This window comes from Ahaetulla prasina, chromosome 2 (genome assembly GCF_028640845.1).
Source record: "Ahaetulla prasina isolate Xishuangbanna chromosome 2, ASM2864084v1, whole genome shotgun sequence".
In the NCBI taxonomy this organism is placed as follows: domain Eukaryota; kingdom Metazoa; phylum Chordata; class Lepidosauria; order Squamata; family Colubridae; genus Ahaetulla; species Ahaetulla prasina.
The window spans coordinates 88,393,390-88,409,099 of NC_080540.1; the positions used below are offsets into that span (position 1 = coordinate 88,393,390).

Here is a 15,710-nt window from a genome sequence, read left to right on the forward strand (position 1 = left end):
AAGTGGTATCCTGGTAGCTACCAGCAGTTTAAATTGGGCCATATTAGTTACGAGTACAGCAATCTCAAAATCATTGATATCCAGGGATGGCTTTTTGAGCTCATTTGACATATTGCTAAGGTTGGTGGTTACTCCCACAAAACGGTTGCCAATTGCAAAACACCAATAACCCACAAGGCAAACAAAGCCCTGCGTTTTAGTTGCCCTTTTTTTTAAAAAAAAATGCATCTACAATGATGCTGCTCTGCAGCAATTTTTTTCCAGCTTTTTGATTTTCTTGCTTTGTTCCAATCAAAAAACGTGTTTATAAATTACGTTGCTAAAGGCGAACCCCCTTGCAGACACCAAGGAATTTTTCTACAGTTGCACCCCAGCGTCACGCTTCTCTATGAACACTGCTGAGCTGAGCGCCTTAAAAAAGGGGGGGAAGAAAGAAGCAATTGTTGGGGCCGGGGAATTTGCCGACTGCGGTTTTTTGATTTTTCCTTGCCTACAGAAGTCTGGCAGAAATACAGAGCCGTTCTGGAAAAGGGCATGGCATGCCTGGCTGTTGCAGCTGGAACCAGCCGTCCGCCCCGCCCCCGCCCCATCTCCTTCCCCAGCCGGGCGCCCGCCTTCCAACTGAGGGGCTCCCTTGACCCCACCCCCCCAAAGGAATTTCTCCCTCTGCCGGCACGAAGAACACACGGCGCCCCGCTTCTTTCTCCCCGCCCTACCCACGCCTGCCCGGCTGCCAGCCACGGGTTAGAAAGGAGGAGCCGCGGCGTCGGCGCTGGTGCTGGGAGGAGCGAGCTCGGGTCTGATCCGGTGGCCTTTCGTTTGCTGAAGCTGGGCTAGCAGTCGGGCTAGCCAAGGAGAGCGAGCGGGAAGGTTTCTGGAGGAGCAGCCATGCCGGTAGGTGCTTGCCCACGCGTGAATCGGAGACACGGGTTGTGGAGGCGAGGAAGAAAGGAGGCCGAGCCCCGAGGGAGGCGCTGCAAAGGAAGTCGCCCGGCGATTTTTCTAGCTGTGTAGCGGCATCAGCCCTCCGGTGCCCCTCTGCTGTTTCCTATCTTTGGGGGAGAATCTCTTCGCCTTTCCTTGGGCGAATCCCGTTTAGCTTACGCCCTGGTTTGATCCCCCTACCTGTAAGATCTCCTAGATCGCGTTGGGATTCCAGAAGAAAGGTTGACCCATCGCGCGGTGCCTGCCCCTGGGCGGGAGGGGATTGTCACAAGCCTTTGCTGTGGCCTTTGGTTGGGCTACTTAAGCACCGATTCCCCTTCCCCAGGTTGATGTCCTCCAGAATTCCCCATATCTTAATACATCTACATTTAGGGCATCGGTTTGGGAAAAGCTGCTGGCAGCCTTTTTTTTTTTTCCTTTTTCCCCAAAATGAAAATTAACATGAGGCATGTTGTGAGAAATTAGTCCTTTTGGATTTTGCAGATGTTTTTTAGACCTCGCATTTGTATAATGCCCTCTAACCTCACTCCCTCCAAAAATAATAATAATAAGAATAACCTGGAAAATTGTGCTTGGCCAAGCGTCTTTCACACACAATATCCTGCACTTCATTTTTCTGTCTCTCATGCATATGCACTCCGCAGGACAAATGAATCCTTGAATATGTGCGCATGGATGTGTGTCCTATTTAATACAATTTTCTCCAACTTGGGACTCTCCTGATGAGTTGCATCCTATCCTGAGAGTTTTAGCTCAACAAACCTGGCCAATCCAAATGACCTGTCACCAGGATTGGGAGAGGAGATCTGGCGTCCTCCAGGAACATTTGACAATTCTTCTCATAACTCTAATTATTGACTATAAAGGGTTCGTTGTGTGTTCATCTAGAGCTAATAGTATGTCTTTGCTCCACTTCCATATGAAAGAGCATATTTTATGTTGTTGTTAGTTGCGAAGTCGTGTCCGACCCATCACGACCCCATGGACAACATTCCTCCAGGCCTTCCTGTCCTCTACCATCCTCTGGAGTCCATTTAAACTCATGCCTACTGATTCAGTGACTCCATCCAGCCACCTCGTTCTCTGTCGTCCCCTTCTTCTTTTGCCCTCAATCTTTCCCAGCATTAGGCACTTCTCCAGTGAGTCCTTCTTTCTCATTAGGTGGCCAAAGTATTTCAGTTTCATCTTCAGGATCTGGCCTTCTAAAGAGCAGTCAGGGTTGATCTCCTCTAGAACTGACTTGTTTGTTCGCCTTGCAGTCCAAGGGACTCGCAGGAGTCTTCTCCAGCACCAGAGTTCAAAGGCCTCAATTCTTTGGCGCTCAGTCTTTCTTATGGTCCAACCTTCACAGCCATACATTGCAACTGGGAAAACCATAGCTTTGACTATACGCACTTTTGTTGGCAGGGTGATGTCTCTGCTTTTTAGTACGCTGTCTAGATTTGCCATAGCTTTCCTCCCCAGGAGCAAGCGTCTTTTAATTTCTTGGCTGCAGTCCCCATCTGCGGTGATCTTGGAGCCCAGGAAAATAAAATCTGTCACTACCTCCATTTCTTCACCATCTATCTGCCAGGAATTGAAAGGGACGGATGCCATGTTTTTATAAAGCTGCCTAATTTGCCTACCTTCTCGGGCTTCATGTGCCAATAAACTGCTTAATTCGAAATATCTTCAGTGTTCTACAGAGGAATTATTGAGTCTGTCATTTGCACCTCTATAACTGTCTGGTTCGGTTCTGCAACCCAACAAGAAAAACACAGACTTCAGAGGATAATTAGAACTGCAGAAAAAATAATTGCTACCAACCTGCCTTCCATTGAGGACCTGTATACTGCACGAATCAAGAAGAGGGCCGTGAAAATATTTGCAGCTCCCTCGCATCCTGGACATAAACTGTTTCAACTCCTACCCTCAAAACGACGCTATAGAGCACTGCACACCAGAACAACTAGACACAAGAACAGTTTTTCCCCGAAGGCCATCACTCTGCTAAACAAATAATTCCCTCAACACTGTCAGACTATTTACTGAATCTGCACTACTATTAATCGTTTCATAGTTCCCATCACCAATCTCTTTCCACTTATGACTGTATGACTATAACTTGTTGCTGGCAATCCTTATGATTTATATTGATATATTGACCATCAATTGTGTTGTAAATGTTCTACCTTGATGAACGTATCTTTTCTTTTATGTACACTGAGAGCATATGCACCAAGACAAATTCCTTGTGTGTCCAATCACACTTGGCCAATAAAAAATTCTATTCTATTCTACAATGTATAGTAAATGAAATCTCTATCCATTGGTTTTTGCAGATAATAATAATAATAACAACTTTATTGTCATTGTACGTGTATGCACAATATACCCATACAACAAAATTCACTTAACACCCAAAGACCAGGTCCAACACACATAACAATCCCCCCAAAAATTGAGGGCTTCCAGAAAGAGCTGTTCTGGATGCTTAAAATATGTTACATACGCATAAAGTGTGTATATATTCATATTTATTATTGCAGTTATTAGGCACATGAATAATATTCCCCTTACAACAGACATTTTATATGGCAACTGCTGCATTTAAAATAAACAGCAATTTCTAGCTAGCCATGTACAGTACAAAAATTATGATAATTCCAATCATTCCTAGCTAGTAGTCCATCTGGCTAGGACTTCTTGTAATTAAGAGTCTTAGTATAATTCAGGAACATTGATTTGGAGAACACTATATATGAATGCTGTATTTGAGTATAACAAAATTCCATTTTGGTAAACCTGACAATACTCTTTTTTAAAAAAAGAGGAAATGAGCATTTCTAGAAGCACATAAACTGGACACAGGCCTCAGTTGAGTAATGATGGATTGAAATTAACTAACAGTATTTGCATTACTGTGATGCTAGTCCTTAGTTAAACTGGGTTTCTGCCTTTGCATGACATGAAACTGATTACATAGATTGGCTTTGCACAATTCACAGAGATACAACATGGCTAATTACATTTTTATCTATTTCATTCTGCAACCCAGCCTTGTATATTCTTACAACAGAGGTGGGAAAATTTAAAAAGTAGAAACTGCACTTAAACATTTTGGAGAAGAGGGGCAAGAACCACTCTGGATAAGATGAAAACAGATCAAGATTTATTGGGTTTTGTTCCTTGAGGGATGACCCTATCCTTTGGGGGATAGGAAATTTTAAATTGTAATTTTTGGCTTGTTTGCTTGTTTTAACTGTGCTGAGACTGTTTTTGGACTTCAGCTTGTTTGTGTGCCTGCCTTAAAATAGCAAGAAACCCCACCAATTTTCAATAGTTAATCCAGGGCTTGCCAAAAATACTGTGGGACCAAGGGTGGCTCACCATGCTTTGAGATATTCATAGTAAAAGGAGCCCTTCATTTCAACATGTTGACAAGTAGTAACATCTGAGGAATCTCTTCTTGGTCATTGACAGAGCAATTATGGTCTATAACTCTAATTTTTTCCTGTTGTTACAATAACTTTAGTTGTGTTTTTCCTCCATGAGGGCAGAACCTATGTAATCAAGTGCTGGGATCTTAGAAAGCATTATAGTTCTTCTTCAGAACTTGTTCTTTAATACCATAACAGCTGCAGTTTTACGTTTGGTTCTTAGTAAATTGTTTGCATATTGCAAAATTAAGCCACTTGCCACTTATATGGAAATACCCTGGTGATTAACTGTTGCAACAGATCAGCCAAGCCTGTTCTAGCTCATTTCCTATCCTTCCTCTGATCTTCCCACTGCCACAAAGTCTGGTTCAGATCCATAATCAGCACACTAAGTTTATTGTTGCAGGAGCAGCAACAGTGAAATAAGTATTGATGGGTAGGGAGATTCATCCAATAATTTCAAGTCAAATCTTTATGCCACTTCTGGCTAACCCAGGGGGATCCAAGTATTTTGTTGCTTTGTGTGAGCTGGGGAATGAGGTTTGAGACTGTATTGAGGCAACAGAAGGCCCTAAAAGAGTGACATCACTGAGGACTATGTTCATCCTTACTGCACTGCTACTGGCAACTTCCCAGCTTTGGAAGGGACATGGAAGGGCACATAGGACTGCCATATGCTTCCTCTGCTGTTTTCTCTATCAGAACTTAAAAAATAACCACTGTGACTTTCTTTGTTCTGCATAGAGGGTAGGTGAAAGAACTCATCACCTTTCCTGTGTTGATCCTGATGCATTGACTGCATCATGGGCCTCATTTTAAAAAATGGGATATGTGGCCCTGAATAGCTTTACTGTCATATATAGCACTCACTTGTCCATTGTAGTTCCAATTCTAGAATAGGAAACTTGACAGAGTCAACCCTAAAAATCAATCAAATACATCTGATTAATTGAGCTGATATCCACGAACGCTTATCCTACTTATGAAACTACCATAAATATGAGAATTTTTAGTTTTCCCGTATGGTACTTTCCTTGATCAGGCTCATAGAGTTGGAAGAGGCCATTTAAACCACCAGGTGCAGTTAAAGTACCTCTACTACTTGACTGCCTGGTATCTTCTGATTTGATCAAACTGCTTTGGCCATTAGTAATTTGCCTTATTTAAGACCATTACTCTGGGTCTTGCATTGTGATATGAAAAAGGATGAGTCAGGGCCTTCTGCACGCCAGCCATTCAAAAACATGAGGAGTACTCTATCTTTCCTTAAATTTCTTTTTTTTTTTTTTTTAGTCTCTTGTGTAGGATTGAGTTTCTACCTCTTAGATCCTCTTTGTTCTCTTTTAAGAACCAATTCAAGAAAGAGCTGTCAAGTATAAAAAAGAGAATGGACTGTTGGCATCTGTGATTTGGAAACTATACCCTCCTGTTAATACAGCTTAAAACATCTTTTGCCTCTTTGCAGCTACGTCATCTTAACAGTTCTTATTCACCTTGTGATCCATAAAGAACGTTGCTGAATATTTGTTCAACATAACTAAAGAAATTGTAGTGCAAGGTCTGGCGGATGGTACAAATGCATTAAATAAAGGCAAACTAAGGGTTTATTCTCATAGAAAATGAAAAGTAAAATAATGGAATTTTCAAGTGTTACATCAGTAAATCTCTGGTGTTCAGTCTATCTCTTAAGGGAAACAAGATAGGCTCAGAGATTTGGCCCTGCTTATGGCATTAAGGCTTGCATCCACTTCTGTCCTCACATTTCTTAAATTGGTCTGATTATGCATTTGGATTCCAGACTTTTCTCCAATTTCAGTCTCTGAGAAATGTACCTGAAGTATTACTTTAAAAACCGGTTAGTCTTTCTCAAAATGACTCTTGCTTCTCTCCTTGACTACCTCCCTCTGCAACAAATTCTAGCAAGAGTGCACAAACAGCCCAGAGACAATTGGATAATTCTCTTGAGGGCTGAGCTGTTTACAAAGAATGCAAGTTGTGCTTCACACATTAAAATGTGTGATCCTCTTGCTTCACTTTATCCATTCTTCTAATATACATTTCTACAGAGGTAGTACTGGTGCCAATTTAAGATCTATATTTTCAGGACTGTGATACATGTAAAAATATTAACAGATTATGACAGTCCTAGAAGATTATGCCTAATAAATTGCTTAAAGACTCATCCATTTTCAGATATTTCCAGATTATATTTTGAAATTGTTACCCTTCTATTATTCCAAGAGTTTTTTGTGTGACAGTATATTACAGTGATACCTTGGTACTCATCTTTCATTGATTCTGGGAGGTGCAATGAGTACCAAAAAAGATTAGCACCAAACAGATTTTTCCCATGTGGAATAATATAGTGAGTCACAAGGCAGCCAATACCAACAAGTTCTAGCTTACGCTTTGAGTACCAAAAAACCATTGAGTATCGGGACAAAATTTTCGCATCAAAATTTGATGAGATTCAAGTACCAAATTGGATGAGTTTCAAAGCAATTGAGTACCAAGGTACCACTGTAAATGCATATATAAATAAATTGGATTTGAATTCTCATAGGTTCCAGATAGTATAGATAATGATTTAATGTTCTTGTGGTGCGGGGCTATAACTGTATAATTTGAAAAAAATGGATATATAACAAATAAAAAATCATTTCCTCCAAATATTTAGAATCATATAGAGCAGTGGCCCTCAACCTTTTGGGCACCAGGGACCGGTTGCATGGAGACAGGTTTTTCCGTGTGGTTTCAAAGTGGGCATGGTTTCGTGTGATCTTTGCATCCTGCAGATGGGGCTTTACTAGTTTTCTCTGCCCAGTGCCAGTCCACAGACTGATAAAGAGATAACTGGATAACAAGGAGACATGATCAATAGAATAGAATAGAATAGAATTTATTGGCCAAGTGTGATTGGACACACAAGGAATTTGTCTTGGTGCATATGCTCTCAGTGTAAGAAAAAGAAAAAATACCTTCATCAAGGTACAACATTTATAACACAAATGATGGTCATAGGGTACATTTTAACCCTTAATGATAGCAACAAAAAGTTACAGTCATAAGTGGAAAGAGATCGGTGATGGAAACAATGAGAAAATTAATAGTAGTGTAGATTTAGTAAATATTTTGACAGTGTTGAGGGAATTATTTGTTTAGCAGAGTGATGGCCTTCGGGAGAAAAACTGTTCTTGTGTCTAGTTGTTCAGGTGTGCAGTGCTCTATAGCATCGTTTTGATGGAAGGAGTGTGGAGAATGCAGATATAAAGAAGACTTTCTAGGGTCAAGCACTATAACTGAAGGAGACACAAATGGAAATAGTTTTTCATTCTCTGAAAACTTTCGAATACAAGATGTCACAATGGCTTCCCTTGAGTTGCTTTAAAAGTAGACTTGATTGTTTGGATATACTGTTTGTTCAGGGAGAAACACTGGGTTCATCGTAGGGAAGGTAAAGACACGTTTTGGATATCAGCCAGCAGCACAAAGCATACCGTTTAGGAAGAATATAAAGAATCACTGGAAATTCCTATATAAGCATTTCCTGTCTGTACTTAGCATACATATTGTTTCTATTTTTTGTAACCCACCCTGATTGATTGAATGATTGAATGAAAGGAAATACTATTTTGCTTAATGTTGTGTATTTTTAAAAGTAATGCATTTATAATTTCAAAACGAACACTTAAAATTAGAGCAAATTATGTTGATGTGTTTATGTTTCTATAGAATGAGGATTTGTGAATATTCTTAGTTAACACAATATTTAATTGCACTCTGCGTTGCACATGCAATTTAGACCAGAGTTCCCCAACCTTTATGGCATGTGCTCGCCCATCACTTTCGCAGCCTGGTTCCCGAGGGCTCAAGACCTGAGAGTGGGCTGTGGGCCAGGGGTTGGGGACCCCTGATTTAGATAATGATGCATTTCAGTAATCTTTAATCATTTTAATTCTTGGGATTTTAGAAACATGAGTTCTTCGTGGATATGACCTGTGAAGGATGCGTCAATGCTGTTAGCCGTGTTCTCAACAAACTGGGAGGTAAGTGAGAGAAACTTGGCAATCTCTAATATTTAAACCAGACTTTCCAAGTGTTCTTGCTTGGAACATTTAAGAGTTCTGCTCATAACCTATCTAGAAAAGCTGACACTGGGAACAGGGATGTAAGCAGTGAAGACTTCTGAAATGGCTGCTCATATGATGGGAAGAGAACTCTCTTGCTAGAAGGGCAGATAAGATGATACCCCACAAATACACAAATACCCCACAAATACAGCTCATCCGTCTGGAACCCATACCACATCTCTGACATAAATACAATAGAACGAGTCCAGAAATATTTCACTAGAAGAGTTCTTCACTCCTCCAAAAACAACAAAATACCTTATACCAACAGACTTGAAATCCTGGGATTAGAAAATTTACAACTCCGTCGACTTTGACATGACCTGTGTTTAACACACAAAATCATCTATTGCAATATCCTTCCTATAAAAGACTACTTCAGCTTCAATCGCAATATTACAAGAGCAAAAAATAGATTCAAGCTAAATGTCAACCGCTTCAAACTTGATTGCAGAAAATATGACTTCTGTAACAGAGTTGTTAATGCTTGGAACTCACTACCTGACTCCATAGTCTCTACTCAAAATCCCAAATTCTTCAGCCAAAAACTGTCTACTATTGACCTCACCCCATTCCTAAAAGGACTATAAGGGGCGTGCATAAGAGCACAAAAGTGCCTACCGTTCCTGTCCTATTGTTCCCTTTATCTTATCAATTTGATATAGCTGATGCATATTTTTTACATATATGTATATATTTTCTTCAAAATATGTTGTTCTATCTATGACAATTGTTTGTGCATACTGTTGTGACAAAAAGAAAATTTAAAAAAAATCGTTTTTGATAATTCCACCACACTAGAAGAATGTTTTCCCGCAATGTATGCCTCAGTATATCCATGTTTATGTGTTGAATTTATTATCAAAGGCTGCCTTTCTGTTAATATGAATAGTTGCCTGAACTAAACAATATCTGTTGAGAAAGATTTCCCTTCCTTTAATCAGATTTCATCTCCTGGGTTATAACAGATTGTCCTTTAAACCTTAGTCTCCCTTTATTTCTTTGTCATTAAACATAAATTCAACACACTGGAGAATGTGCACACTTCAGCAGAAGCCCAGTGATAATGTTGTACTTTGACCATGCAGTAAGCAAGTTCTCCAAGTAACTTTGGTAATTTGACAAATCAGCTAGGTGTTATTAGGTCAGTATATTCTGTTTGCACCAGTGTTTGGCAAATTTAAATAAATCAATACCTTTTCAGTACAATCCAACATTCATTCATTGGCATCCTTCAGTCTCAAAAGTCTATGGTATCGAGCTCTAGAAAGAGATCCTAAAAAGGGCATCTAGTGTGGCTAAAAAGGCCAATTCGAGAGTGGCAATCCCTTCCACACTGAGGGCAGATACATTCTGTCCCCTGCCCAGCCCCCAGATTTCACTGGTTCTGGGATTGCCTCTTTGCCTCAGCCTGCCAAACAAATGTCTCCTCGAATTGGAGAAGGCCATGCTGTGTCTTTGACCTCCAAGTTGAATGGTCAGAGGTCAAAGTTTCCCAGTTGTTAATGTTCATTCCCAAAGCCTTTAGATCCTTCTTGCATATATCCTTATATCGCACCTGCGGTCTCCCTCTGAGGCGCTTTCCCTGCACTATTGTCCATACAGGAGATCTTTCAGAATCAGCCATTCTTACGACATGCCCAAGCCAGTGTAGACATCACTGTTTCAATAATGTATACATGCTAGAAATTCCAGCATGTTCCAAGACTGCACTATTTGGAACTTTGTCATGCCAGGCAATGCCAAGAATACATCGGAGACAGTGCATGTGAAAGGTGTTCAACTTTCTCTCCTGCCGTACGTAAAGGGTCCAAGACTCACTGCAGTACAAGAGTGTGCTCAGGACACAGGCTGTATAGACCTGGATCTTTGTATGTTCAGTAAGCTTCTTATTAAGCCATACTCTCTTTGAAAGTCTGGAAAATGTGGTGGCCGCTTTACCAATACGTTTATTTAATCCAACATTACTGTGCACATTATGCCAAATAGATAAATAAATAATAAAACTGTTCTATACAGTAGTAAGGCGCATAAATTAGTATCATTTTGATCAGTCAGATATTTATATTCTTAGAGGTCAGTTTTATTTCAAGAAAGATGTGCCATTCCCTAAATCCTTAATACAGTGTTGGGAACTGGGCCGTGGAAGTGGTGAGTGAGTACACACATGTGAAGCTGCATTTGTGAAAGCTGTATGAAACATCCTCTCTTCCTCCCCCCGCTACCACCATCACTTCCACAGGTCCACTGAGCTGAAAAGGTTGGGACTGCTACCTTAATACACACGGAATAACAGAGCTGGAAGGAACCTTGGAGGTCTTCTAGTCCAGCCCCCTGCTCAAGCAGGAGACCCTATATCATTTCAGACAAGTGGCTATCCAGTCTCTTCTTAAAAACCTGATGAAGCACCCGCAACTTCTGAAGGCAAGCTGGTTTATTGTTCTCACTGTTAGATGAGAAATACCATACCTGTTATTTCTTTCCTCTTTCAGGTGTTCAGTTTGAAATTGACCTACCCAACAAAAAAGTGAGCATTGATTCTAATCACAGTGTTGATACGTTGTTGGAAACCCTGAAGAAAACTGGGAAAAATACCTCCTATCTTGAAGAGAAATAAATGTTAGAGAAATGTTGCTGATCGGGCTCTTTTACTTTAAGAAAGGTCAGTTGTCAGAATTATTTAAAGACTGCTGTCTGAGCAGAACTGAATATGATGCGAAATGTGCTGGAATAGCAGCCTCAGATGATAATAAACTATATTGATTGGATGTTAATTTTGTGCAGATCAACTCTACTGTCTCCTGCCTCAGATTAGCAGAAATAAAAGGAGTTAGATGTGAAAGAATTAATGTCATATTTTTGTATATGTGGTTCTGCCCAAGAGTAGAGACTTTGCATCACCACACCATCCCTAGCACAAAAGACAAAAAAAAGTTGCATTAGTTATAGCTGGACTTGTGTTGGAACAGTGAAGCTGTGAACACACAGGCAATATCCAGACGAAGCCTGATCCAGCAGATTGCTGAGCAAACAGCTAGGGCTGCACATACTTTGCATTTTAGGAAGAGTTAAATCTGTCCAACAACCAGTTCAGTAAGATGGAGGAGCAAGGCATCAACTTAATCTGGTGCCCTCATCCCCCCAAAATCTTACAGCATGATCTGCTTTCTTTCCAAATTCTGCCTTTGTGCAGAAATGATTACAGAAGTGTGAATGCAGTAGCCATTCATCTCCACAAGAAGTGTTTAGGCCCTATGTTTACTTAATTTTAATTTATTTGTTAAAATACTTTTAGCCCTCCTAAAAAGAAAAGTACCCTGTTCAGAGAACTAGAGACTGTGCAGACAGCATTGCTATAAGATTCAGCTCATTTTTTCAGTCTTCTCTTCTCTTTGGTAAAACTGATTTTACACACTTTTGTAGCACTTCAGCTCTTCTGGCCACATCAAGTCTCTTTCCACATCCAGCCAAACCATAAAGCTAAAATTTTGATAAACTCAGCAGTAAATGGGCTTCGTCAAAATATAAACCTGTCTTACTGAATTTCTTCTTTTAATTAGATGAAACGCATCCTTCCTCTCTTGTACTTTCATCTTAAAGGAGTTGAGCTTCAGGTTACAATTATAAATTGAACATTTTTCCTTACATGATTTGGAGAAGAAATGAGTGGGTTGTATACAAACCAAGATGAAGTCACACAGTCAGATAGGGTCAAAAGCATCGTAGAACAAAGTGTCTTAAGAGTCTTACCAAAAGCAAGAAGGAAAGAGACTACACATATTTCTTGGGAAATCATATTCTAGAGCAGGGGTGTCAAACTGGTGGCCCGCGGGTCAGATGCGTCATGTGCAGGCCATGGCCACCCCAGCTCTGCAAGTGGGAAAAAACATTGTAAAACATCACATGATGGCAATGTGATGCGGCGAGTTTGACACCTGTGTTCTAGAGCATGGGAACCACTGAAGAGTTGGCCCAAATTCCATAAATCCCCTTCATGGAGGGAGAGCTCTTACTGGGTCTTCTTGAGATGATTGGATTGAATGGACAAAGTAAGATTTTACAATCTTACATACAATCTTACATTTTACAATCTTCTTGAGATGATTGGATTGAACGGACAAAGTAAGATTTTGGGCCGTGGTGGCTCAGGCTGTAAGATAGCCTGTTATTAAAACACAGCTGCCTGCAATTACTGCAGGCTCGAGTCCCACCAGGCCCAAGGTTGATTCAGCCTTCCATCCTTTATAAGGTAGGTAACATGAGGACCCAGATTGTTGGGGGGGCAATAAGTTGACTTTGTAAATATACAAATAGAATGAGACTATTGCCTTACACACTGTAAGCCGCCCTGAGTCTTCGGAGAAGGGCGGGATATAAATGTAAATTTAAAAAAAAGATTTTACAAAGTAGTGTTTGTTTCCAAACACTACAAAACAGCGTGTTGGGCATTGTGGGTAAAGCACTAGCACTAGCTATGAATTGGGCCTGGAAGTTTAAGTAGCTAGTGCAGCAACTTCAAAATCAATGTTACCCTATAATGGTACTGTTGTCTTGCCATATTACATTCTACACTCAAGTTATTTCCAAAGGCTGCCCATGCAGAGCACATTCTAGTAGTCCAAATAAATGAGCTTTATATTTCTATCTTAGTGGATTTATATTTCTATCTTAGTGGATGTGACAGCGGCAGAAGTAATTTATTGTGTTACGAGCCATAATATATGCTTCCCGTCTACAGTGAGTTTTGATTGGAGTAGCTTAAAGCAGGGGTCTCCAACCTTGGCAACTTTAAGCCTGGTGGACTTCAACTCCCAGAATTCCCCAGCCAGCTTTGCTGGCTGGGGAATTCTGGGAGCTGAAGTCCGCCAGGCTTAAAGTTGCCAAGGTTGGAGACCCCAGGCTTAAAGCAAAGGATGAACTTTTAAAAGTAGTCAGAAATAGGAACACAGTAAAATAGAGACAATAGTTTCTAGTTCCACCAAATAGCACCAAAGGATGCTATTATTAGGCAATTCAGGATTGTATTAACACCAATTACTGCTATCATGAGAACTGCTGTGCTTATTTTGTATCCATTTACAGGTAGTCCTCAACTTACAACCATTTGAAGTTAACACTGATACTGAAAACTGACTTATGAGCATTTTTCACATGACCACTGCTGCGGTCACGTGATCAAAATTTGAACCCTTGGCAACTGGCATGTATTTATGTATTTGCTGTATAACTGGGGTCATGTGCTCACCGTTTGCAACCTTTTGACAAGCAAAATCAACGGGAAAGCCAGATTCGTTTAACAACATACCAACTGCAATGATTCACTTAATAACTGTGGCAAGGAAGATCGTAAAATGGGGCAAAATTGACTTAACAACTGTCTTGATTTGCAGCTGAAATTTTGGGCTCCGTTATGGTCATAAGTCAAGGATTACCTATACTGTGAACGTATGGGCATTTTAAAGTCTGATAATGTTATCATAAATTTGCTTAAAGTAGATGTGATATATAGTTCCACCAGCAGGTGGAGATCATGTCTAATTCTTTTACTTCCTCTGGTTTTCCAGCAATGCTTTTAACATGGTTTCAGTAAGAAGGCAAGTTACTTCTACTCCCGTCAATCCTGTTCCTTTGACTGCAGTTGCCTGGCCAGATGTTGGAAAAGAGAGAAAGGGTGGGAAGAAAACAACTTTCCTTGGGGAAAAAGACTAAGAGAAAATGTGACCCCAGATGGCCCAAGTCTCCTTCCATAAATGTAACGCTTATGCATTCTTCTTTTATAATCTTGTAATAAAAGCAAGGAGCTGTTCCTATTTTCATGTAACAGTCTTGACTCCGCGCATTTCTTCAGGAGCAACCCGTAGCTTTTTAAAAGAAGCAAAGTTGGTTTGATTTATATTCACCTGTATTCTAAAGCAGACTTGTCCAAACTCGTGCCCAACAAATGGCTAAGATGCTAGGGATGATGAAGAATGTCAAATATTCTTGAGAATCTCAGATTGCAGAAGGATATACAGGAATGTGTCAGGGCCAAATTGAGCCCATATAGTTCTTACATTCACTCTTACTACATTTCCCTTTCTATAACAAATAGTGCTTCCCTTCCTTCCTTCCTCCCTCCCTTTCTTTTCTGCAAATTATATATCCACTCATCTCAACAGCACCTCTGGGTGGCTTACAAACTAAACAATTATCAGCAGAAAAAATAAATTTAGTGGTTTTATATATTAATCCCCAACTAAAACCAAAACTTCTTCTGATTGTTGAACATGGTAGATTTCCTGGGGCAGAAGTTAATTTGCATGGACTAAGACTTGGGTATTAGGAATTTATGCCTCAGATGACGATAAAGTACCATTTTATACACAAATTATAGAGATATTAATCATTTTCTTTTGAAAATTTATGTTTGATAACAGATTAAAATGGAATAATTTTCCCCACAGCTGGATAGAACTTCTGAGAGGAAAAAATCTCTAAAATACTCTTTGCATAAAAGGTAAAGGTTTCCCTCGCACATATGTGCTAGTCGTTGCCAACTCTAGGGGGCGGTGCTCATCTCCGTTTCAAAGCCGAAGAGCCAGCGCTGTCCGAAGACGTCTCCGTGGTCATGTGGCCGGCATGACTCAACACCAAAGGCGCACGGAACGCTGTTACCTTCCCACCAAAGGTGGTCCCTATTTTTTCTACTTGCATTTTTAGGTTCTTTCGAAACTGCTAGGTTGGCAGAAGCTGGGACAAGTAACAGGAGCTCACCCCGTTACACGGCAACACTAGGGATTCGAACCGCTGAGCTGCCGACCTTTCGATCGACAAGCTCAACGTCCTAGCCCCTGAGCCACCGTGTCCCTACCAGCCCTTGCATACATAGGCAAAATTGGAGTCCTGACAGTACCGTGCTTCAGGTTTTGTGAATAGCCAGGTTCTTCAGAGACTGCCATGAAAACTATTGTGTTTTTTTAGTCCTCATTGTATTGGAAATACTAGGACATAATGAAGAATTGAACTTCTATTGATTCATTTTTAATAAAATATGAGTGTGGAACTGTACATTTCAATTTTTTAAAATATGCATAGGCTAACTTAGTTCAGTAAGTAGCCAATTGTTTTCAGAGCACAAAATTATTTTAACACCAGCCTAGATAGACACAGAAATGTGGCCAAGATTGTAGCTGATGCCTCTTAATCTTTTGCAATTGCTAAAACGGAGAAAGGAGTT

The 15,710-nt window shown here is 40.4% G+C and overlaps 1 protein-coding gene across 2 annotated transcripts; it reads left to right on the forward strand.

Moving 5' to 3' along the window:
• The first annotated feature begins 735 nt into the window (after positions 1-735).
• ATOX1 (antioxidant 1 copper chaperone) lies at positions 736-14,315 on the forward strand. Of its 2 annotated transcripts, none has more exons than XM_058165657.1 (4): positions 736-894; positions 8,335-8,410; positions 10,987-11,156; positions 13,577-14,048. In XM_058165657.1, exons 1-3 carry the CDS (start codon positions 889-891, stop codon positions 11,109-11,111), a joined length of 207 nt encoding a protein of 68 aa, XP_058021640.1. In that variant the 5' UTR covers positions 736-888; the 3' UTR covers positions 11,112-11,156; positions 13,577-14,048. The 2 variants fall into 2 exon arrangements, with proteins under 2 accessions (XP_058021640.1, XP_058021638.1); XM_058165655.1 differs by lacking the exon at positions 13,577-14,048 and adding an exon at positions 14,059-14,315 and having other exon boundaries at positions 737-894.
• Positions 14,316-15,710: the final 1,395 nt, after the last annotated feature.

Bases quoted from the DNA above. Each gene is read 5' to 3' on its own strand.
- ATOX1 (XM_058165657.1), top strand. The intron at 8,411-10,986 runs GTAAGTGAGAGA...TTCCTCTTTCAG, and splicing joins TGTTCTCAACAAACTGGGAG to GTGTTCAGTTTGAAATTGAC.